This window comes from Callionymus lyra, chromosome 8 (assembly GCF_982586985.1).
Source record: "Callionymus lyra chromosome 8, fCalLyr1.hap1.1, whole genome shotgun sequence".
NCBI classification, from domain to species: domain Eukaryota; kingdom Metazoa; phylum Chordata; class Actinopteri; order Syngnathiformes; family Callionymidae; genus Callionymus; species Callionymus lyra.
Window position 1 is genome coordinate 6719455 of NC_141825.1, and position 24765 is coordinate 6744219.

At 38.0% G+C, this 24765-nt stretch overlaps 1 protein-coding gene and 14 non-coding genes across 15 annotated transcripts in view; 5 read left to right on the forward strand and 10 right to left on the reverse strand.

Annotated features, from left to right (window-relative positions):
- The first annotated feature begins 583 nt into the window (after nucleotides 1-583).
- On the forward strand, nucleotides 584-724 carry LOC148073491 (U4 spliceosomal RNA). The gene has a single exon (XR_015712285.1). It is a non-coding gene; the product is annotated as a U4 spliceosomal RNA (small nuclear RNA).
- Nucleotides 725-1033: 309 nt separating this feature from the next.
- On the forward strand, nucleotides 1034-1147 carry LOC148073492 (U5 spliceosomal RNA). Its single transcript, XR_015712591.1, has one exon. It is a non-coding gene; the product is annotated as a U5 spliceosomal RNA (small nuclear RNA).
- A 1820-nt stretch (nucleotides 1148-2967) lies between these two features.
- On the forward strand, nucleotides 2968-3081 carry LOC148073493 (U5 spliceosomal RNA). The gene has a single exon (XR_015712592.1). It is a non-coding gene; the product is annotated as a U5 spliceosomal RNA (small nuclear RNA).
- Nucleotides 3082-3653: 572 nt separating this feature from the next.
- trnan-guu (transfer RNA asparagine (anticodon GUU)) lies at nucleotides 3654-3727 on the reverse strand. Its single transcript has one exon. It is a non-coding gene; the product is annotated as a tRNA-Asn (tRNA).
- A 765-nt stretch (nucleotides 3728-4492) lies between these two features.
- Nucleotides 4493-4566, reverse strand: trnan-guu (transfer RNA asparagine (anticodon GUU)). Its single transcript has one exon. It is a non-coding gene; the product is annotated as a tRNA-Asn (tRNA).
- Nucleotides 4567-5499: 933 nt separating this feature from the next.
- On the forward strand, nucleotides 5500-5640 carry LOC148073496 (U4 spliceosomal RNA). The gene has a single exon (XR_015712283.1). It is a non-coding gene; the product is annotated as a U4 spliceosomal RNA (small nuclear RNA).
- A 2891-nt stretch (nucleotides 5641-8531) lies between these two features.
- On the reverse strand, nucleotides 8532-8605 carry trnan-guu (transfer RNA asparagine (anticodon GUU)). Its single transcript has one exon. It is a non-coding gene; the product is annotated as a tRNA-Asn (tRNA).
- A 316-nt stretch (nucleotides 8606-8921) lies between these two features.
- On the reverse strand, nucleotides 8922-8995 carry trnan-guu (transfer RNA asparagine (anticodon GUU)). The gene has a single exon. It is a non-coding gene; the product is annotated as a tRNA-Asn (tRNA).
- A 609-nt stretch (nucleotides 8996-9604) lies between these two features.
- On the reverse strand, nucleotides 9605-9678 carry trnan-guu (transfer RNA asparagine (anticodon GUU)). Its single transcript has one exon. It is a non-coding gene; the product is annotated as a tRNA-Asn (tRNA).
- Nucleotides 9679-11766: 2088 nt separating this feature from the next.
- On the forward strand, nucleotides 11767-11839 carry trnam-cau (transfer RNA methionine (anticodon CAU)). The gene has a single exon. It is a non-coding gene; the product is annotated as a tRNA-Met (tRNA).
- A 479-nt stretch (nucleotides 11840-12318) lies between these two features.
- On the reverse strand, nucleotides 12319-12392 carry trnan-guu (transfer RNA asparagine (anticodon GUU)). Its single transcript has one exon. It is a non-coding gene; the product is annotated as a tRNA-Asn (tRNA).
- An 872-nt stretch (nucleotides 12393-13264) lies between these two features.
- trnan-guu (transfer RNA asparagine (anticodon GUU)) lies at nucleotides 13265-13338 on the reverse strand. Its single transcript has one exon. It is a non-coding gene; the product is annotated as a tRNA-Asn (tRNA).
- Nucleotides 13339-14582: 1244 nt separating this feature from the next.
- trnam-cau (transfer RNA methionine (anticodon CAU)) lies at nucleotides 14583-14655 on the reverse strand. The gene has a single exon. It is a non-coding gene; the product is annotated as a tRNA-Met (tRNA).
- A 446-nt stretch (nucleotides 14656-15101) lies between these two features.
- trnam-cau (transfer RNA methionine (anticodon CAU)) lies at nucleotides 15102-15174 on the reverse strand. Its single transcript has one exon. It is a non-coding gene; the product is annotated as a tRNA-Met (tRNA).
- A 1609-nt stretch (nucleotides 15175-16783) lies between these two features.
- LOC148073505 (tetraspanin-18B) overlaps nucleotides 16784-24765 on the reverse strand; it is a 42913-nt gene continuing 34931 nt past the window's right edge. The window contains exons 3-9 of the mRNA XM_087797500.1: nucleotides 23527-23622; nucleotides 22032-22226; nucleotides 21860-21934; nucleotides 20739-20837; nucleotides 20449-20625; nucleotides 18751-18834; nucleotides 16784-17558 (exon numbers count right to left, since the gene is read on the reverse strand). Of these exons, the coding sequence (XP_087653626.1) occupies nucleotides 17511-17558; nucleotides 18751-18834; nucleotides 20449-20625; nucleotides 20739-20837; nucleotides 21860-21934; nucleotides 22032-22226; nucleotides 23527-23622 (774 nt within the window). The 3' untranslated portion in view covers nucleotides 16784-17510. The remainder of the gene's footprint in view (nucleotides 17559-18750; nucleotides 18835-20448; nucleotides 20626-20738; nucleotides 20838-21859; nucleotides 21935-22031; nucleotides 22227-23526; nucleotides 23623-24765) is intronic.

Genomic DNA, 24765 nt, shown 5'->3' on the forward strand with positions numbered 1-24765 from the left:
ATCTTAGCATTATGCTACGGAAGTAACGAAGTCTCGCGAGAGTATAATCCTTTTCCGGGTTAGAGTTCATAATATTGTTTAAGGGCTCTCTGTCACTCGATGACGTCGCGATTACAATTTAAAACTACATGTCAAACGATTACCTAATATTGGTGAACTATGACATTATGAATGTATCATTACCCAGAATGCTTCAGTGTTGTGGAGCAGTGAGGTACGTAAGGCGAGAGCAACAAACAGTAAAGCATGTGACTGGTTAAAAATGAATTTAAGTGTAAAAACACTACAAAGACTAACCTATAATTAAATTAAATTGTACTTACCTCAACTTTAAATAAACCGATAACGTTTATTTGACGACTGGTGTAGTGACGTCACATCCGGATGCTGGGATTACCCACATTCTTATTTCACTCTATAGTTTTGTTTTTCACCCAACACACGTGTTTGTGTTGTGTGTGTTGTTGCTGCTCGTTGTTGTGCAGAGATTGTAGACGATCTTACGCGGTGATTTTTCCTGCAGCACCGTGAGTCAGATACGTGTGGACAAGAGTCCGGTCTAACACGCTGCCATGATGAAGTTAGCTTTGCGCAGTGGCAGTATCGTAGCCCATGAGGTCTATCCGAGGCGCGATTATTGCTAGTTGAAAACTTTACCCAATACCCCGCCATGACGACTTGAAATACAGTCGGCTACGGCAATTTTTGACGGTCTCTACGGAGACTAATAAACTTGTTAATAACAAATTAATCCTTTAAACCGAAAATGATCTTTAGACCCTTTATTAGTTATTTGTATAGTGTTTTTCTAAACCAGGATCACAAAGCGCTTAACCACCAAAAACAATGTAGTATGAGTTGTTCAAAAGTCCGTTTTAGTTCAACAGTTGTCTAACTAGTAGGTTAAATACTATTAAAATAATGTTAATAGATCATCTCTTTGACCCCTGCTGGGGGTTTTATTAACTCGTCACCATGAGTTAAAAGGACGTGACCAAAGATGGCCTTTCTTCTGCTCAATGTTCTCACTAGTACACTCATGTTTCTCTTCAGAGCGTATAAATCTTTCGCCTTTTACTAAAGATTTCCGTGGAGAGGAACAACATGAGTCTTTAATAATTTTTTGATGCCCTGCTCTGGCGGGGCTTCCTCATATGTTCAATATAAACACAAATCACTGAAATAGTTGCAATTATTTCTCATTTTACAGGTCATATTTTCATGTGTATCTCTAACTCTACAGAAATTGTTACAATTTAATAACAATGTCACATACTTATCTTTTACTTGTGAGCTATATAGTGGAAACAAAGAAATAACTTCTATGATTCATCTTAGAATAAACATTTTTGTCTGCTGGAAATGCTAGAAATGATTATTACGCCGGAGTTGTTTGAATCAAGATACAAATGCGATATAAAGGATGTAATTTAGGAGATTTTACCAAAAGACACACTTTCTGGACTCATTCAAAGTTTTTAAAATGTTTAGAAATGACTCATTCATGACTAAACTTCTTGATGTAATGATGGTCACTCATTACAATACTATATATACAATATAATAATATCATACAATATACCTTTATATACATTAATTCTATGCAATATTTAAAAGGTTATTTATTATTCTGTTTATACTATAGTGCACTGTTTTTATTTTTAACTTATTAATATTTATATTTATGTTTTTTATGTATACATTCACTCTGCCGGGTTTTTTAAAAATTGCAGTTTTACTGCTGTGTTTTCTGTGCAATGACAATAAAAGAAAGTCTAAAGTCTATAGCCTAATGATAATATTTCTGAGTAGTTCTTTCCATAAAATGAATTATACTGGTGTCTAATAGAGTTATACCCCATAAATGAGGCAAACGATCCACTAACTTACTCCACAAAAAGACTCACCTGGGAAGTAAAAAACATTTGACTTGAGTACATTTTGAAAAATAATACCAAAAGTCTGCATAGCCGTCATCAGAGAAAAGGTTGGCTTGTTTGAAGAAACTAGAACATTTGTTTTCACTTATTTCACATTTTTTCGTTAAATATTTCTACATGTGTCCGTTCAAAGGTTATATGCATTCATTGATAAACCTGTTGTGTAAATAATCACAAAAACGTTGCATGAATAGAAGGTTTGTCCAAACGTTTGACCTGTACTGTAGGTTACATCACAGTTAGAAGCTTCAGTTACATGTGTGGAAAAGAAGAAGTAAAACTTTTGTGAATAAAAGCCACAGTGAAAAAAAAAAAGAAAAAAAAAAGAAAAAAAAAGAAAAGATAGTAAATGTTGACCTGCTGAGTACGTTCTGATGTCATAACTGGTGCTTGAAATACTGGGAGTCACCTTTCATCAGCTGTGCTGTCATCGTCCTATTAGATGTGTTAGTCTGTGGGTTTTTAACTCAACTCATTGATATTTCCTCTTGTCATTTTGGGTTGCGGTCATACAGCTATCAGAAGAGACCAGGAGTTATGGCTCCGTTTGATAATACTTGTTCATGATTGCCAGTGACCTCTCACATGAGCAATTACACTGCATGGGTGAGGGTAATGCAATATTAAGAAGGGGAAGATGGAGAAACACAAATGCAAAGGGGTTACACCTGCATCAACATGAAGTTCTGCATCATCAGGAAGGTCATCTTAATCCAACACTGTTACGTTAGATTCTCATTTTTACTGGGAAGTGAACAGGCTTTAAAAAATGAAAGAACAACAAACATCATGTTGTGCAACTGTGAGACTGAAACAGTCACTTTTGTTGGTTCTTGTTCAGGTTGAACTGATACAGTTCTGCACTGGCAAATATCTGACAATACCCCGCCTTGACGACTTGAAATACTGTCAGCTATGGCAATTCAGCTCTTTAATGACCCCTGCTGGAGGTTTTATTAACTCGTCACCATGAGTTAAAAGTATGTGACCAAGGATGGCTTTTCTTCTGCTCTATGTTCTCACTAGTACACTCATGTTTCTCTTCAGAGCGTATAAATCTTTCGCCTTTTACTAAAGATTTCCGTGGAGAGGAACAACATGAGTCTTTAATAATTTTTTGATGCCCTGCTCTGGCGGGGCTTCCTCACATGTTCAATATAAATATATTATTTATCATCAATAAGGTAAGATGGAAAACAAACATCTGTATTTATTTAACACAATAAATGTTGTTACACTAAAGTTGACCTGTTGAGTACATTCTGATGTCATAACTGGTGCTTGAAATATTGCTGTGCTGTAACCCTCATATTAGACGTTGGTCTGTGGGTCACATATTTTTTGTTGTGAGCTATATTGTTGAAAATAACTCAATAAGTTTCTGTGATTTTTCTGCTGTTGGCTATAATTTAGTACATATTTGAAGTGGTTCTACAAGAACAAATATGTTTACTTGTTTGTACACGTCCTCTTGTATTGACAATTCTTTGTTATACAGTGTAATATTGAAAGGAATTGCCGCTCCTGTTTAGAGACGACGTGAGGTTATGTTTCTAGCTTTATTGATTTTTTTTATTCCTTGCTCTAGTGGGACACCTTGTGGTGTTAAACGTGTACTGTTTTTAAAACAAATACATTTAGAGATAAATATGTGAAACAGGACATGATTTCCTCCCGGCTGGTGATCACTAACAATACTGTCAAAATAATGTCCGTCCCTGGGTGGGCTTGAACCACCAACCTTTCGGTTAACAGCCGAACGCGCTAACCAATTGCGCCACAGAGACATGTGTGAAGCAGTTAGGCCATAAAAAGAAAGAAATCCAGAGAAAAGGTAACCCAGGAAGGTCACCTTAATCCAACACTGTTACGTTAGATTCTTATTTTTACTGGGAAGTGAACAGGCTTTAAAAAATGAAAGAACAGCAAACATCATGTTGTGCAGCTGTGAGACTGAAACAGTCACTTGTGTTTGTTCTTATTCAGGTTGAACTGATACAGTTCTGCACTGACAAATATCTGACGTGTCCTGCCTCCAACATTATCATGACACATTCTATACATAGTTCAGAACATAGACATATAACTGCACATTGTCCTTTTAAATAAACTGAAACATAGACAACTAGAGCGATGTGTATACAGGGCGGCCATCTTACTTTAGTGCCACTCACTCCTAAAATGCATTACGTCTGTAGAGTAATGCTGTGTTTACTCTATAAAAGTGATCATAAATCGCTCATTTGTCAAGTTTTTTTTAAGGGTTTGTTTTTCAAACCTCAGACCAGCTAGAAAGACATTATAATATTTATTTATATTATTATAAAAAAACATTTTGAATATGATGAATGAAAGAAATACGGAACCAAACCATTTGAAAATCGGTCCATAATTGTACTTTAAGATTGAGATGTATCTCCTTCCCTGCAGCTGTTAATGCTGGCGCTTTATACACATCCGTCTACTGTCGATGTGGCGTCTATATATATATATATATATATGTCTATGGCTCTGAAAGCTACAATACATTTGCAACATCCTAAAAATAAGACCGTCCCTGGGTGGGCTTGAACCACCAACCTTTCGGTTAACAGCCGAACGCGCTAACCAATTGCGCCACAGAGACATGTGTGAAGCATAGTTATGCCAAAAAAAAAAGAAATCCAGAGAAAAGGTAACCCAGGAAGGTCATCTTAATCCAACACTGTTACGTTAGTTTATTTTTTCTACTGGGAAGTGAACAGGCTTTAAAAAATGAAAGAACAGCAAACATCATGTTGTGCAGCTGTGAGACTGCATTTAAAGGGCGACTTATGTGAAACTTTAACTTTAACTGACATGTAGTAAATGTTCTTCTCTCCAAGATGCAGTAAGTCCCTCATCTTGACCATGTTTTCAACGTATTACTTTATAAAGTTGCTCTAAAATCTGGGCGAAAGAGAGGTTAGGAGAGTCCATTATGGCGTAATAATGGCTTCACTCCTCCAGCCAGCTGTAATCACGCCAATGCTTTGTTTATACAACGAGTCCCTCGGAGGTGGAGACTTCCAGGATTGATGATGCGCGGTGACAAACCTCCATGCTTGACCAATCACAGCATAGTGGGTGTCGTTATGGTAAAAAAGATTGAATCTCCAGAAAAACAAATTGTTTTCAGTGGGCGGAGCTTAAGATCATTTTCCAAAGGCAATATTTCAATGAAAAGAGAGTTTTTTACAAACACACACTGATGAGAACAATAGAGCCACAAATTTCAACAACACACACACATACACACGAGTCGGACTTATAATTAATCAATGTATACTAACTTTAACTTAAAATAAACTGATATCGTTAACTCGATGACTGATCCAGTGACATCACATCCAACTTTTTACTTCACTCTAATGTCTTGTTTTACTCTTAACAAACATGTTGTGTGTGTGTTACAGCTGCTTGTTGTTGTTGTTGTTGTGCAGAAAGTATGCAAGTTGTAATCGCTGTGAGTTTCCTGAAGCACCATGAGTCAGATACGTGTTGACAAGAGTCCGGTCAAACAAGCTACTGTAATGTAGTTAGCTTTGCGCAGTGGCAGTATCGTAGCCCATGAGGTTTATCCGAGGCGCGATTATTGCTAGTTGAAAACTTTACCCAATACCCCGCCATGACGACTTGAAATACAGTCGGCTACGGCAATTTTTGACGGTCTCTACGGAGACTAATAAACTTGTTAAATGATAAGTGATAAATATTTTATACCTGGTAAAAAGTAATTTGGCTACTTTTGCTCATGAGTAGATAGAAAGTTAGTCTTAGTCCAATACTCATTTAACCAGTAGGTTAGATACTATTAAAATTGTTACTCGGTCAGCTCTTTGATGACCCCTGCTGGAGGTTTTATTAAATCGTCACCATGCGCTAAGAGGATGTGACCAAAGATTGTGGTTCTTGTACTCTGGACTCTTTTAATGAACTCATGTTTCTTCTCTGTTCAAATAATTCCTTCCCTTTTACTAAACTTACTTGTTCAATATAAATATAGTCACTATCATCATTTTTCAGCAGAAACAATCCAAATCTGATTTTCTTTCTCTGTACTTAACAACTGTGAATCATTTTTTAATCTCCTCGAACATGCATTTTTTTCTCTAAGACAAATATTTTACGTTTCACTAAAATAACATTCACTATTTTTTTTTGTGAGCTGTATAGTAGTGATGTGTCCAATAGTGTCGAGGCTCCAAAGCGTGTGTCGAGTAATCCAGGACGATTTCCGTGAAGCGTGTGTTGGTGACGTTGTGATGACGTTCGAGGCCTCGAGAACCGACACACCTCGTGACTGGTTCGAGCTGCACCCACGGCTTCTCGCATAAGAGGTCAGGGTCCAAAGTTGAGCCTCACACAGGTACTATTATTACAGTTATTAATGTTTTACAGATGCTTCGTGTGAACATGTTACTAGACTGACTACCATCATGACAAAATGTCCTCATCGTAATATTGTCAAATCAGGAGTTACATTGTGGATCGTAGACTCTCAGGTTCATCTGAGGTCTGATAAACAGGAATCTTACATGGGGTGTAATTACAAGAGACCCAGGTTTAGTCATGTGTGTTTGTTGACTATGGTGGCAGTATTGTAGCAATTACTTGAAATACAGTCGGCTACGGCAATTTTTTCTACGGAGACTAATAAACTGTTTAAGGATAAGTGATAAATATTTTATACCTGTTAATTTAGGTATATAATATTTTGGCTATTTAAGTGAATGAGTTGATTAAAAGTCTGTTTTAGTTCAGCACTTGTGTAACTAGTAGGTTTAATACTATTAAAATGATGTTACTGGGCCAGCTCTTTGATGACCCCTGCTGGAGGTTTTATTAAAAGGACGTGACCAAAGACAGAGCTTGTACGTTGGCTGAACTTTTTTCATATTCCTGTTCCTTGGAAAAGTTTTGTCTCCTTTTAATAAACTTACTTGTTCGATATAAATATGGTCGCTATCATCATTATTGAGCAGACACTATCTAAAAGTGATTTATCTCTCTCTTTTATGTGCGAATAATTCCTCGAACATGCATTTTTTCCTCTAACACAATTAATATTTTACGTTACGCTAAAATAAACTATAGCTAATATTTTCTTTGTGAGCTGTATAGTAGTGATGTGTCCAATAGTGTCGAGTAATCCAGTACGATTTTCGTGAAGCGTGTATCGAGACGTGTGTTGGTGATGTTGTGATGACGTTCGAAACCTCGAGAACCGAAACGCCTCACATAATGTGACACAAAAGGAAATGATCTCCCCTCACGTTTTTGGATTTTGATAGACTTCTTATATATTGACAATATTAGGTCATGGATCCTGCAAGAACGAGGAGATTTTTATTTCGGGCAGCATTTTGAAGTGATCTCTCTGCAGCCTCAGACGAGACATGGTAAAAAAAAACTGACTCCTGGTCACGCAATGATTTTGAACCTAAAATGTATCATTAGTAATTTACTTTCATATTTAATATTTACTTAAATATTTTATTTAATATTTAATATTCCTAATATTACTTATTAATAATAATATTTAATATTCCTTGTCAGCCAGTATGGCTCGTAGCTACAGTTTATGGCTTACAAACAAACTTTGTGGGATTGAACCCTGTGTTTGTATTTTTAATTAATTGTTTTAAAAATGAAAAATGTTATTGTGATGCAGCTATTTATATATTTTTGTATTAGCCACAATAAATTACATTATTTTGAGGAAGAACTACACGCTGAGGAAGAGGCTAATTCTTTTTTTTTTTTTAGACAGTATTTATATTTCTTTATAAGTGAAACAGAGGGTTTATTCTAAAGAATGTACTACCTTAATATTTCTACAATTTTATTTAATTCCTAAAAAGACACTTGATCACTCATCCAAGACAATGAAGTTGTGTTGATTAAAAAATGCATTTATGTATCTGATGCATTTCACAACAAAATGATCAGCAAAAATATAGCTCAACCATGGAATTGTCTGTTATAGTTATAAATATGTATATATAGTCAGATGTTTTACAAAACACAATCAAATATCTCACTTATATTATACTCTGGTTCTGATTCTGAATCATTTAAGCAAAATGATGTCTGAGCCTCACACTTATGGTCAATGAAGCCTCACAAAGCTCTGGTCCAAGGATGAACTATTCGGCTTGAACGCTTCAGTGGTTCATGAAGCTACATCTCACCATCACTACTGTATAGTTGAAAGTAACTGTAAATAAGATTCTGTGATTCGTCTGCTATGTTGGCTATAATGTAGTACATATTTGTGGTTCTACAAGAATAGATGTTTTACTTGTGTGTACAGGTCCTCTTGTATTAACTATTCTTTGTTATACAAATTTTGTGTGTGTGTAATTTTGAAAGCAATTGTTGCTCCAGTTTAGAGTTGACATGGGTTTATGTTTCTAGCTTTATTGATTTTTTAAAAATTCCTTGCTCTAGTGGGACACCTTGTGGTGTTAAACCTGTACTGGTTTTAAAACAAATTAATTTAATGATAAATATGTGAGTACGGACATGATTTCCTCCCGGCTGGTGATCGCTAACTGTCAAAATTATGTTCGTCCCTGGGTGGGCTTGAACCACCAACCTTTCGGTTAACAGCCGAACGCGCTAACCAATTGCGCCACAGAGACATATGTGTAGTAGAGTTATACCAAAAAAAGAAAGAAATCCAGAGAAAAGGTAACCCAGGAAGGTCACCTTAATCCAACACTGTTAGGTTAGTTTCTTATTTTTACTGGGAAGTGAACGGGCTTTAAAAAATGAAAGAACAGCAAAGATCAAGTTGTGCAGCTGTGAGACTGAAACAGTCGTGTTTGTTCCTGTTTAGGTTGAACTGATATAGCAAGTACTGATACTGGCAAATATCTGACACGTGTTCTGCCTCCAACATATTCTATACCTGGCTCAGAAGGCTACAGAACATTTGGAACATCCTCAAAATAAGACCGTCCCTGGGTGGGCTTGAACCACCAACCTTTCGGTTAACAGCCGAACGCGCTAACCAATTGCGCCACAGAGACATGTGTAAGGGTAAAACACATACACGGAAAAAAAATTATGAAAGATTAAAAAAATTAAAAATGCTGTTTTACAACCAGGTTCATTCATTTCCTCAAGTGTTTATTAAGTATCAATCATGAACAACCATTATTGTTCAGAAGAAGCAGCTTTAATTTTGATTGTGACTGCATTTGTTATCTATAATCAATGCTTGCTTTTTCTTATACGTAGTCCCTTTAATGAACACGCCCTAAAGGAACAGAGTGGTTGATGTAGGTGGAGCCGAGGTTCATCCTTGCTAGACTGGAAATACAGTAGACATTATTTTTTTTTGTCTCTAAGCAGACTTGCGTTTTGTTCTGGAAGATTTTTACTAATGCTAAGGTATCAAAGCAAAGACAATCTAAAGCAGGGGTCACTAACTTAGTGTCCACGAGCACATAAGGATTAACCCTGAAAAACTGACGTCCCTGGGGGGGGTTTGAACCAAAATTGTCCGTGACAAGAATCCCACAAAACACTATAATATACATTGTATTTTTTCAATAATTGTTCAACACTAGTTCAATTGTTAAAATTATTTGAGGCTGTTTTCTGCCCTGCAGGTAATCATGAATCCAAAACAGTGACGTCCCTGGGTGGGCTTGAACCACCAACCTTTCGGTTAACAGCCGAACGCGCTAACCAATTGCGCCACAGAGACATAGTACTATAGAAAGTGCAATACATTTTTAGAGTCAAAGTATTTTGTATGTCTGCTACGTTGTTTAATTTTCACAGACAATACAGTGAGAACAAAGTTCACTGTAAAGGCCAGCTCTAGTAGAAGAACTCACATTTCCCCCATCCTTAAAATTCTTTACTGGCTGCCAGTTTCTTTCAGGATCCATTTTAAAATTCTGGTTCTTACTTTCCTATCTATTCATGGTCAGGCTCCTCCTTACATCAGTGATCTGATCCAGCCTTAAGGCCTTGACACACCGCACCGAGTCCCTGTGGTTTGTCACCCCCAGTCGGGAGTGGGCGTCCTAGTCGGACGAAAAAAGAGGCAGGTCCACGCATTCAGTCTGGAGTCCAGAGTCTGGCGCAATGGTCAATCTGATTCGTCGAGTGCTAGGTTTAGTTAGCAAATCAGCGCAGGACAATGAAACGGAAGTGACTATTGTAAACAAGCAGCGATGGCATGGATGAAACTACTGTATTTTCCGGACTATAAGTCGCTCCGGAGTACAAGTCGCACCAGCCATAAAATACAAAATAAAGAAGGAAAAAACATATATAAGTCGCATTTTTGGGGGAAATTTATTTGATAAAATCCAACACCAAGAACAGAATGTCATCTTGAAAGGCAATTTAAAATAAAAATAGAATAGAGGCAACAACAGGCTGAATAATTGTACGGTATGCTTACGTTACATGACACAACTGAGAACGTGCCTGGTATGTTAACATAATATATTAAGAGTTTTTAAGATAATTATAGCATAAATAACATGCTTATAAGTTTACCAAACCATTCTTGTAACTCCAAACAACTAAAATCCAATGAAATCTTCATCCTCGGTTTCCCTTTTGAACAACTCTGCTAACTCCGTAGGTAGAAGTATCGGCTCTTCCTCTTCTGAAATTATCAACACAGGCCTAGAGCACCCTCTTGCGGTTTAAAGGGAAATAACATGTGAAATGATATAGCGGTAATAATGTGTTAATAATTTCACACATAAATCGCTCCAGAGTATAAGTCGCACCCCCCCACCAAACTATGAAAAAAAACTACGACTTATAGTCCGGAAAATACTGTACACTTTTATGGAAAATCCACACCAATATTATCACGTGAATGAAGCAGATCAATGCACCGCAGTCTAGACATTGGTAATCTGGTCCTTTCACATGCTTCCAGCTACATTATCATAACATTGAACACATCTCATCACCTCCTGCTTCATTCATTTACGTCTTCAATTGTTTTCCTATTCACATGCAACCTTTCATGTGAGTCACCTTCATGTCAACATTTGTGTCTGATTCATGTTCATTTTGTGCTAATAATGATACAGAAGGACAATATCGTTGACTTGATTTTAATGATCATTCTAGATAATCACAACTATTTCGCTATATCTTGCTCGACACGTACGGAAAAAGCCCTCAGAGCTGCTGCTGTGAGACGTCTTTCTTCCATCAGACCAAGGGCTGACAAGCCCTGTCGCTTCATTTTCGTCTCGTTATCCATCATATTTGAGCCTTCGTTCAACGGTTTTCACTTCTCCGACGTCAACACGCTGTAGCGTCACCTGCTGTTGCACATGCCCAAAACCTACACTTTTGCCAACAGTCTCTTTGTTGTGTAGCGACACATTTTTTCGAGGGATGAGGCCAGCGGTGTGTCAAGGCCTTCACGCTCCAGCTCGGGCTCTGAGGTCTGCGGATCAGAATCTACTGATGGTTCCTGAACACGCTTCCGGACCAGAGGAGAGAAATCCTTCCAGACTGTTGCTCCTAAGCTTTGGAACGATCTCTGTGTTTGATGATCTACTGACTCCTTCAAGAAACATCTTAAGAGGTTTTTATTTGAGCTTTTTCTTGTTGCTGCTGTGTTTGTCTCTATTGTTGTCTTGATCTTTTAAAGTATATATTTTAACTGTGTTTTGTATTTAATTGTTAAAGCGCTTTGTGACCCTGGTCTGGAAAGATCTTTACAAATAACCATTACTTACTTATTTAGAAAGAATAATTCACTGACCATGTGAACATTGAAGTACAACAATGTTTCCCAAAGCTGCACTAAGCCTCGTTGGCGCAGTAGGCAGCGCGTCAGTCTCATAATCTGAAGGTCGTGAGTTCGAGCCTCACACGGGGCATGTTTTTTTTTTTAAACTTTGTCAAAACATGTGGAGCAAACATGACGTTGGTAGCTGGTTATGAAGTTTTTTTCTCTCTCAGAAAATGCCCAAATCATAAATTAACCACGTGTTCTCATTGTCAGCAGTTCCTTCCCCGTCATTTCATGGGACATTATCTGGTGGTCGAACAAAAAATAATCCCCGTCGACCGTGACTGTGCAGAACAAGAGCAAAAACAATGGTTTCTCCATTCATGGGCCACGAACCATGACCCTCCTCTCTTCGCACGCGCTACCCCCTCCATCAGGCTCGAACTCTTAAAGGAACAGTAACGCAAACGCATGACCACGGAAGACGTTGTTTTGAATCGTGGCGGCTGTAACGTGTGACAGCTGCAGATTATGAGAATTGAAACCATCTGATCCGGTGATTAAAAGTCATTTTCCCCCCCAAAAAAAGGCAGGATCACAAGCTGATCCTTAAAAGAAAAAGAAGCGCGTCCCTGGGTGGGCTCGAACCACCAACCTTTCGGTTAACAGCCGAACGCGCTAACCGATTGCGCCACAGAGACATGCTGCCTCGAAGAAGCACAGTATGTTTTTATACTCGTTTTCTGCTTGGTATGCACTTTTCAAAGGGAACGAAAATGATGAATAAGAACCAAGTTAGCAAATGTGTAAAAAGCCAAATAATACAAAATTAAACATGTGACTCTTAAACACAACCACCTTTTAAATAACCTTTCCAGGCATTTTTTTGACCCATATCTGTTTATTGAAAACAGTTTCTATCCTGAGAAGTTACAGTATGTGGTCGACACATAGACATGAAAATGGTTCTTGGAAATTACAAAGTGAAACTTCATGGAAGCTGAGTACTAGCTGATACAAATGTGTAAAAATATACAGTAAGTTGAAAAGCCTGAATGACTGAAGCAGTACAAAAGTTTGTGTGATTCTTAATGGCCGATAAATTTAAAATGTTTACAACCACAATGTCTAGCACGTTTTTTTGAAGTTTATGTAGTTCATCAAGTTTTAGATTATGTTCCTTTACCGCTGCAATTAAAGTAAATAAATGAGTCTACATTTCATTTCCATGTATGATTAATTTGCTTTTGTTTTAACAATAGCTTTATGACAATCTTAACGCTCACAAAAACATCTTTATTGTTATATGATTTATGTCGTATAAGAGAAGAAACAAATAAAAATAGCACCATTGAGGAAGTTATACTAATTGAATTATTTACCATTATTTTCCAACCTAGTTAGACGAGTCCTCACGAAAATAATTGAAAGGTTAAAGGTCAAAACCACTTAAGAAAAGCTCTTCTGTAAAAACCCACAATGTTGTTATTAACATGCAATGTTTTAAAATATAGCTATTCGTATGTGAAACAATTTTGAGGACTTTTCCCCCAAAATCCATCTAAAAGATGTCCGTCCCTGGGTGGGCTTGAACCACCAACCTTTCGGTTAACAGCCGAACGCGCTAACCAATTGCGCCACAGAGACGTTGTGGTACTAGTATATCTATTTTCTAATTTTAACTCTATCCGAGACAGGAAACCGGACCCATTTGTAGTTTGTAAGTTCATTATGTTGTGAGGACATTGTCACAAGTACAAGTTAGTTAGTCTTAGTTGTCAGCTGTTGAGTGTTAACAAAACCAGCCCCCGCATAACAAAGGGTCTCCTCCTCCTCCCCTCCCCCACTCTCCCGCTCTTTAACACGACAGCAGATACTCTTTAATCTAAGATCTCTTTGACAACTCAAAGTGGTGTTGAACAGGTTTATTTTGAACTTCAACACGAGGAAAAGTAAGATGGTGCTTCGTTGAACAAGAAACATCTCTACTTTTAGTTAGTGTTGTCAACCCTCACCTTTAGAACCAGATACACAAGTCAATTCTTGGTGAAACTCGTGGTGTCAGCTGTTGTTTTATACATGAGATGTTTCCTGAGGGTTGCTGAGCTCTTGTTATTCAGTATTGTTATGAAGAAAACAAATGTACATGCTCACCTTTAATGTGACCCTGGTCCAGAAAGGCGCTTTACAAAATTACCTTTACTAACTTACTTACTTTGGGGAATCAGATTTGTTCATTGTTTTTTCCTTCTTTACATGTTTGTGTTTCTGTAATATATGATCATATTTGGTGTGCTTCTTTAATTTACATTCACAAAAAAATAAGTTTTGAGACTGTAAGCTGGCTTTTATTTGATTGATTATTTTATAGTTCATCTGGTTTAGTTGTGGAATGGTTGTGTTCAATTAGTGAACTTAACACTTGAAGGTTTGTTTGCACTTTGTTTCAAAATTTCCAAGTATTTTGTCGCCCTCACTTGTCAAACTTTAGTTTATTTATGTTCTCGAAATGCAAGTAAGACTTTATTTGAATAAATAGTAGGGCTGCACGATATTGGAAATAAGTGCAGCAAGACAAGACGTGACACGGATTGGTCGAAGTGCGCATTTAAGAAATGCTTGATTTATACAACAAAAAATGATAAATAATCGCAAATGTTTTCGATATGCATTTCCCACGTGCCAATATCGCGAAATCAATATTTTGTCAATATGTCGTGCGGACCTAATAAGTACCAACTTGGTCATTCTAAATGTAGTATTTGTTTTCAAAATCAAAGCATGAGCGACGTTATTTCACAGTAGGGCAAGAAAGTTAACATTTTAAAACGTGGTATTGTATTGGTATTGTGTACCATAAAAGTACATCCTTCAACAACACAGGTAAAAAGTGCCCCGTGTGAGGCTCGAACTCACGACCTTCAGATTATGAGACTGACGCGCTGCCTACTGCGCCAACGAGGCTTGACAAGGGTCTTCATGGAAGCAAGAATGATCCACTATAACAACACGACATGCCATTCGCTGACTATTTGCTAAATCCAACGACTTCACTGCGATCAATGATGATATATTAATACACAAAAATACATTTAACAAGCTTAGTCATAACAACGTTAAACACGTTACTCACTGACATTAATCTGTGTTGATCGCGTAAAGATGATGATCCAAGTTTAAAGATAGCGACAGGAATATCTCGTCGTTCAGTATATCCAGCACCATGCAGTATCTGTCAATACTAATGTAATGTGTTTCGTGTATTACAGATTAGTGTTAAAGTGTTATTTCACTGTAGTGCAAGAAACTAACATTTTAATTCATGGTATCGGTATCGCCCGATACTAATGTATTGGTATCAGGATCGTAAAAGTTGGATCGGTGCTTCCCTAAAAAACATAGATAAAAAGTGCCCCGTGTGAGGCTCGAACTCACGACCTTCAGATTATGAGACTGACGCGCTGCCTACTGCGCCAACGAGGCTTGACAAGGGTCTTCATGGAAGCAAGAGTGGTCCATCAAAATAGAAGATCAAGAGGATTGAAGGCCCACGATGCTACAACATCTGTTTGGGGGTTCAGAGTTCAGTTGAGCATAGGACAGAAGGGGGACTAGAGCTCAGCTTCCTGACAGTCTGGTGGTTAAAACAGTTCTGTAGAAGGGTAGTAGCAAGTGTACCTAAGTAGGAATACCTTATGCTGGTTGGTGAGTCGCCAGCCTTGCTAGGATACCTCCACACATGCCTCACTTTCGATAACTCCACTGATGTGCTTGTAGTAACTCTCTTGAAAAGAACCTCATTCTATGCAAGAATGAAAAGTAACATATCTAAAACGATCAAAACACAGGAGTCCGTTCCGTCGCTCCAACACGACATCACTACCTTATGCTTCGCTTGGTGGAGAAAGATGAACAATCCAGAGTGTGTAACGGGTCGTTTATTCGTCGCTTCAAGTCAAACAAAATACAAGCTTTCAATTACGATCGCGACCGGACACACTTTGTTATATTTAAGGCAAATTTCCCGTCTGGGAGGTCTTCTCTTTTCGGCCAAATGGTCCTTTGAAGTTCCCTGTATCCCGATCACCCGCAGAGAGAACTTCCTCATTTGTTTTCTTGTAATCATTCAAATGTTCTCGGGTGGGGCTTTTCTGCTCTTCTGTCTTTTAGCCTCCCTCTCCCGGGTGTGTCTTGCTTCGTTCTTTGATCTACGATTTAAGGTGTGATTTGCAGATAAACAGATATTTTAAATTACCGGTGTTGAATCTCTAATTCTGATCCAAGCTTGCCTCAAACCAGTGTGAATCAGTCTAACTGGAATGTTGATTGTGAATGTGTAGTCAACCGTTCGCGCTCTTAGATCAAGTGAGTAACTTATACTTTATATTTTGATTAACTTTTACCGGGACACGGTAATTGCTGCTTTGTATTGTTCTACCGTGGTTCTTTAAAAAACCCAACAATATAGAAAAGCACAATATAAAACACAAATTAACATATTTTCCTGTTATGTAAAATCTAAACTTGTATTTCAGGATTAAATGTAGTATTATTATTACATAATATAATAGCGAGTCATGGAGTAATACTACGGTTACTACGGGAATAATATTATGATGACTTGCAGGGTAAAACTATGTTGACTCGCCAACTAATGCTATGATAAACACGGAGTAATACTACTCACAGTATGGCTTTGTAGTTTCAATTTGACAAATTTTTGAGCGCCGTATACCACATTAAATCGGTTCGAGGTCAATAAACCAGAATTAATATAAAAGGCTTATAAGGCGCACTGGTAATTGGAGTGATGCGATTTAATATACCTGTTATGTTGACGATAACTTAGTACCTATTTGAAGTGACTGATAACTACTGGGAGGGCTTTGCTGTAATAGGATAAGGAAGTGTTTGGATGGAGAGAGAACATTCTAGTGGGTCTGACTAGATATGACAACTGTCTAGAGGGTTCTAGATACTGATGCAACCCTTCACTGTAATGTTAAGGACAGTCATGACCCTTCGACTAGACATGCAGAACAAGGATAAACGTTGACATCCCTATCAAAACAAACACACGGACACACACGTGTCATTTCAAATGCCATTTATGTCATTGACTTCCTGAAGAGTCTAGTTCATACAAATACATTTCACCACCTAAAACCACATAAGACCACGACTGCAGTAAACATCACTGTACAAATAGAAAAAAAAGAAGTTGGCTTTGAGCTCCGGCAGGTTCATGGAGAGCTAACATGCTTCCAAAGTACACATTCAAAAACAGCATTCAGTATATACACAGAGACACAAGCGCACTCACACACTCACACACACATTGTTTATAACACAGCATTGAAGAATAGTGGCTGTAAAAATGAGGGCGTGTGTTACAGTCTACAGTATTAAAAAGAATACCAAACAGCCAAAGTGTTGAACACAGAACACGTTTGTACAGTTAACCGTCACTTAATATAAATATTCTTCATCCAAAAGTCAGTGCAGTGCCCTCCCCGAGGCGTCTCCTGGTCCTCATGTCTGGTCCGGGTCACCCCCCTCGCTGTGCAAGACCTGGTCCGCAAACCTTCTTTTTTAACTCCCTCTACAGACAAATGTTTGACACGGTTTTACGTCCCTGATCCCCTACTTTGTACGTGTGGCCACCCGGTACCTCAGAAGTCCAGCTGTGAAGTACGAGAGTTTCAGGAGAAAAACATCTGAGGCAAATTAACCGATAAGGAAGAAAGAGATCGACACATTAAAAAAAGAAAGATTCTCCTGAATTCAGAAAAGTGATGATGATCGCAGATGAAGCAGCGTTACTGGATCCCTCTGAAGAGGCACATGGCGAAGACCATGGCGAAGAGCTGCGGACGAGAGAGAAAAACAAGGCAATGAGCTTTAATTTTCATGGTCAGAATTACAAGCTTGAACATTTGCAAACAAAAAAAACTCCTTTTAATAGTAATGTGATAATGTTGATCATTTTACATACATTCTCTTTGTTCTTGTTCTTATTTTTTATGAATAATTGCTCTAGTTTTGTGTCTAATTGGAAAAAAAATCAATTTTGTAAAGTTCTACCTAACCTAACCTAACCTAACATATGATTGAACATGCTACTGCCACCTGCTGTCCGATTGAGCTCATTGCTATTAACGATGGAAATAAGCAGATCTAGGCCCCGTTGTTTTATTTTTATAAGAAATTGTACTTTTGTTCATTATAATTAGTTTTCATGTATTTTGAAAAATTACATTTTAATAATTTTAAGTTGCCTCTGTGCTTTGACAAACGCTGTTATACCCGTTATATCGGACTGTCACAGGAAAACATCGTTCCTGCTAAAATCCTTTGACATCAGAAACCAGATGTAGTGTAAGATTTCAAAACTCCGGACGTCAAAACAAAGTTGACACTATGTCAGGAAAATGCCTAAATTGACACGGCAGTGCTTCGGTGTTGTCAGCTGATCGTTATCGTCATTTTCGGCTAAAAGTGTGATCAGGTAGCTCGGTATTGTTTGGTTTTGTCTGGTGGCACTGTTAGCCCTGCATTAATGTTGGATTTAAAATGCTACGAATTAAAAAAAACATTGAATCTAGAAAATGTATTTTTTAATTATTGAAATTAAAACTTAAAATCGAACTGAATGTGTGAAAAATTGTGTAATTTATTTTGAAACTATTCAAATTTTAGATTCAATATTTCAACATTTATAATAGAAATCAATAATTAAAACAAATATTCAATTATTCAAAAAACGATTTCAACGTTACAGCATTTTAAATTCGACCATTCAATATTTTGATATACACTGATATACTTTCATATTTTATTATTTCTAAAACTGTATACTGTTCAATCTTTTTATTAAATATAGTTTTTTTTTCCCTTTGAACTGAGGTTCACGTTTATTTATATAGTTTCAAGCTTCACCACTAGATGGTGGTATTGCTACACATATGGACACAATACAGTGTTTCTCACCAGCAGCTGAGTTTTACTTGTTTACTTGTGTTTAAAACTGAAAAGCTGAATAAAGTAAAATGTCCGCACCTCGATGGTCAGCACCACAATGGCCAGAGCTCCGGCCACATAAATGTACAACTCAAAGTAGTCGACCACGGCAGAGTAGCAGCCCTGTGAAGACATGACGTCAGCAAAGGAGTCACAAGACGTGTCTAGAAACTGTGAATTACAGAGGCAGTCACGATGGAGGTGAACAAAAGCCAGAGTGAACGAGTGGGAAGCAGAGGTTGTCGCCGCCATCGCAGCGTTTAATGAGCTTCTTTGTGGGAAAGTGAAACACCGTCTCGCCTCACATTGTTCTGTCAGTCTGACAAACAACAGGTTTGAGAGAAGATTTCAAAGATCTCTCAGAGCTTTCAGTGTAATTAAAAACACACTTAACACTGTCTTCGCTCAGGAAGGAAAATATCAAACACACTTACACACAGTTTTTCAAGTCAAAAGACAAAAGTAAAAGTTATTTCCCGCTCACTCTTAAAAAACCCTTCTTAAACTCTCTGTCATATGAAGAAAATAGTTTTACTTTAAAATAGCTAATAAAACACCTGTATAATACATTGAAAAACCTTGAATAACATTTGAGAATTCTTTTTATTTAAATTAAAAGTATTATTTGTATGAAAAAATATTATCCAATATTTATTTATTTATTTTATTGGAGTTTTTTCAAATCACATTGTATTTTAAACGTAGTTATTTGATGGTTCATATTTCATTTATATAATTTAGTTTTCTTTTCAAATTTACAATTAACATGTAAATATTCACAGCGTTCATTTTGGTGATCTCGGCAATAACTGGGGATGAGAGGATACATTTAACTCCAGCGGCTGATGCCAGGACACAATGTCAGTTCAAGAGTAATCCTGTGTGCGATGCCTTTGAAAGAGTGAGGTCGTATCAGAATATTTATAATTGTGAGCTGAATATGTCGTATCATGAGATGAGTGTATCGCTACAGCAATTCTTGTATTGGGCAGAAACAGTGAAAAGTGAGGACACAGTTTCACGAAGCTTCATGAAACATCATGTTCTGTGATGACACAGTTCCGTCAGTTAGGTGGCGTTCTTGGCTTCAAAATAAAATCATGCAATGTTTAATTAAAATATTGGCCAAAGATCACACTGCAGAGAGTGCCATCTAGTGGAAAATGAGAATTCATGAAGCTTCGTGACTACAAAATTTAGGAATCTCGTGTTTTTTTCCAGGTTTGCAGAACAACTAATATATACTTTGATTACGTTTGAAAGCTATTAACAATAATAGAACATATCAAATATCAAATATAAATAATATATTTATCTAATTTAAAATATTTATTGTATTAAATTATTAATTACAATCAGACATGTTTATGGTGTCTTTTTTTTAGAAAGTTGAGGTCAGTGAACGCACCATGAGGTGTCAGATTTGACAAGTAAAACATATCCTTTTTTTTTTTAAATGATAGCAAAACAAGAAATGTATACACTTCTCCTTGTTTATTTGACATTTCCTTCCTGCACCTGTTCCACTCGCGTATACTTGTCATGCACCTCACTTGTCGTTCCAATGACACCCCAAACCTTGAATAGCTCTAATCAGCTACTGGGGACTCGAGACAGTCCCTGCTTGTCACTCCTCCACAGAATCCAGCTCTAATTATGTCTGGAGGAGGGAAAGGAATGGAGAGACCCAGAGAGAGAGAGATAGAGAGAGAGAGGCTGACATGCAGGTATATATACCTTGTTATTGCGGAACATCATGTTGCCTGATAAGCACTGCTCCTGGCTGATGGAGTTCAGGTCTCCCGCCGGGCTGGCACGCTTGCAACAGGCTTCTGGCACCATGTGATTAGAGTTGAGCATCCTGAACAGACTGTCTTTAAAATCCTCCGGGCTGTTCGCCCCGCAGCAGTCGAACTGCGGAGGTAAATGTGTTGTGTCAGCGCTGGTCTTGCAGTGGTCAGTGGTCCTCAACATGGATTTGAGGTTTTGTCAATGAACGACGTTTTTTTTTTTTTTAAAACACTCACCGTGTTCATGATGGCGTTCCACGTGGAGGTGAAGACGTCCGTGTTGTTGTAGCCCTGATAGTGTCTCTTCAGCTCTTTGGTGAAGTATTCCCTCGTCAGCTGATCAACACAGATCGCAATAAAAATAAATCAATGAGGAGATCAACTCAAATTAAGTATTTGACATTGTCTTTGCACAATCTCTCTTTTAATTCACAAAAACACAACGTATTTAAAAACAATTCATTATTGAATTATTATTATAGCTTATTTCATTTCAAGTTTATTCCCATGTGGATAAACTTCTTTATAACTTCTGCAATATGAAAAATTAAAAATGATAAAGGCTTGTTGACAATTATCTAGAGTGCACGAATGATCCTTCCCATAATGCAACACTAATAGACTCAGGGACTCATTCATTCCTCGTGCTATTAGATTGTTTAATTCTGAGTTTGGGGCCGGAGTTGAGTGAAAAGGTGATATTCCATGTTAATCTTTGTGTCCTTTTATTTATTTATTTAATTTTATCCATGTTCTTTATCTTTAGATTTAGATTGTGTCATCTTGCACTTTCTTTTTGTTCTTGTTTCATGAATCTATCGTCTGTGTTGATGTGAGCTGGAAAACAATTTTCCAGAAGCAGACCTCCAGAGGGATCAATAAAGTTTATCTATCTCTTGAGATTATTTTAGTTTTATTTCGTTGATAATTCTACACTTAAGGGTGTGTACAGAACAAGATTTGTGCATGATTTAAAGGGCAGGGTTCAGGAAATAAATATTAACACTAATCATGGAATCAATATTAATAAAGTACACCGTCGTGATTTTTATTTAGCTAATCTAATAATTAATTTACCTCCTAAAAATGGGTGGTTCCAATATTTTTGGCATGTACTATATATAGAAAAAAAATCTAAATGTGTCTCTGGTGTTGTTCAGGGGGCTGTGGCAAATGTGATTTGAAGTGTATGAATATAAACATTGAAAGAATAAACTGACTCCCAGCAATGTTCAGTGTTTACTAATATTTTCCGGTCTTGTTATATTAACTCTGTCGACACAAACCTGGAGGCGTTCATTGACACATTCGTGTTTTGAAAAAAGAAAACATTGCAGCGTCTCCCCGAGGCGTCTTACGTGTTCTCGGAATATGAAAGCCAGGATGGCGGCGGCCAGCTCTGCCAGGAAGATGAGCAGGATGAGCATGAAGAACTGCAGGGCGACACACAAGAGGTGAAGAAGGAGTGAGAATCAAAGAGGCGTCAGTGATTTATCATTCCTTCTCAAGTCTGCAGGAACATGAACTCACAAACAGGAGCAGACACTTGTTTTCACGGATGGCGCCGCAGCAGCCCAGGAAGCCCAGCAGGAACAGCATCCCCCCCATGCCCAGGATGATGTACACCCCAGTGAACAGTAGAGGGTTCGCTGCCACGATTTCCCGAAACCCGGTGGGGTCCACCAGCACCCACACTCCCACTCCGAGGAGGAACGATCCCCCCAGCTGAGGAGAGGGGAAAAAAAACAGCCTTGATGAATCAACACTTGAAGCTCCAGACCACGGCTGGTGTGCACCGTGTCTCCTCCCCAATGGAAGAGTAGAATAAGAGATAAAAGGGAGGACATCAAAGGAGACTTATACCTCAGTGGAGGAGTGTTCTGCTTAACTCTGAGCAAATAATATCACAGGGCGGCTTTTCCTATCTACCGCCACCATGAGGTGAGTCATGTGATTAAGTCAGGAAGGTATTTAGAGGGAGGCGAGGGGGGGGGGGTCCACTGCAATTACACTCTCGTGGACAGATACGAGTCCTAAATATAAACGCTGGAGGAAGATAATCCAGAAGTCATTGAGTTCATAGAATCAATGGAGATGAAGAAATGCAAAGAGGTTTAAAGGTGTTTTGATTCAGGGTGGTTTCAGCTAGATGTGTTTTTTGGCAAGAATCAGCGAAAACTATACAATATATTGTGATACTGTAGTAACAAGGACATATGTGTAGTATTGTCTTGTCTAGTACTTGACTCTGGTGTTGCAGAATTTACAGACCACATGACTCTTGACGAAGTGGTAAGTGCTTTTGTTTGTTTTCAAACCAAAATATGTCCAAACATCAGCTTTAAAAAGCCGCTGGAGTCACTGTATCCTCTCGTCCTCAGTCATCACCAGAATAATGACTTATGCCATCTAGCGGCCGGACGTTTAAGTGCAGCACAAAAATGAACAAATGCTATGAATATTTGCCTGTTAATTCCAAAATTAAAGAGCTATGATGAAAATAAAAAAATGGATATTTTTTTAGTCAATGTTGTTTTTGTTGAATATTAATATTAAAAATTGAAATATTTAAGATATTTTCTTACACCCTAGTTTCGGCTCTGACCCCAACCAATCACCTTCCAGTCCGATTCTTTTAAACGCTTTTGTTGCGCTTGATGAAGCGAGAAAAGTGATGAACCGTCCTGCAGGAGCCCCCCGCCCCCCCCAATCTTTCACAGGCTCGCTCTAACGGGATTACTCTTGATTGTCTGATCGGGCCTGATAAACTGAGGTGTCACTCACAAAATCCACGTGGCCCACCTGGGGCCTCAGATGTGTGTCAGCACCCCCAGATCTAATCAGGAGGAGAGTTTGATAGAATCAAGATTGCATCTCATCATATGCTAATGTGGCTCTATAAGAAGGTGTGGGGGGGTATGTGGGTGTGTGTGGGGGTCCATCTATGATCATTAGACTGACGCCAACTTCTCAGTGAGCCTGATAAAGTGTCGTGTGGGCGCAGAGGAGACGAGAAGTGACTCACGAAGATGAGGAAGTTGAAGACGAACATGAGGTATTTGATGCAGCTCAGGCAGTCGCCCTCCATGCTGGTGCCCCGCGCTGAAGCCTCGCCCTGACCCTGCAAGACAAGTCACATCGATGATGTCATTCTCACGACGGTCACTCTCTCCGACATCATGATAACATCATTCAAAATTTTGATTTTCCACATTTCAGGTTCAGGGTTTAATATATTCATTTTAAACACAATTTTTGACAAAAATATACTTCTCACTCTTGTTTTTTTATTTGAAATAACCTTTAAATTAGGTTTAATTAATATTCTTATAACATATATACACACAATAGTCAGTTTTTTTTATATTGTCTTTTAATTCTTTGATTTGTAGGATTACAAATACAGTTTTACTCATATTGTTAAGTTCCATCATCTCTGTGCCTTTTCTTATCTTAAACACAGACAACTTTATAGGTTAAAATCTCAACATGAGTTTTTCACACCAGTGTCTCAATCGATCGGTGGTTAAAAAAGAACAAATTAAAGTCATGATAGAGGTCGAAAAAAGATGATATGTCGAACTATAAAGATGTCAGTGTTTAAGATAAGATGAGAGGCAGATTAATGAATTTGTTTTGGGTGAAGAAAGAAAAACTAATTAAGATAAAGCGAGTCTTAAAGAGTAGAGAGACAGTTTAATATTTAATTGTGGATGTTTTCATGTGGATGCACTCTTATTATGAATTCATTTTTGATATCAAACTGGCAGAACTGCCTCAAGTTTATACATGAAATGTAATATAATGAGTTGTTTCTTTAGGCCAAGTCGGTGCAGCAGTGCACAAATAAACACAAGTGAGCTCCACCAACATGTGCTGCAGAAGTTAAACAATAGCACACACACACACACACACACACACAGTGGACATGCAGCCGTGAGCACACACCATCTTGTGTTGTCCCCTCAGGCGCTCTGCAGCAGCTGAAGCTTCTCAACCAAAAAAAAAAAAAAAATCTGAAAAGTTCGAGTGAATAAAAGTTCACAATGACTCACGAAAGAGAAAAAGTTCCTCAGACAGATGGACAGATTTACTCTCTGTGTTTCAAACAGATGAGTTCCAGGAGTTCAACTCGGCTCCGGGGATGGTGGTGGTTGTTGGGGGGAGTAGTAGGGGGGGGGGCTCCACTTTACTACGAAGCTTCTTCCTCTTAATGTAATGAAAGTTGACTCCCTTCAGACGACCTTCTCGCTGACACCGGCCC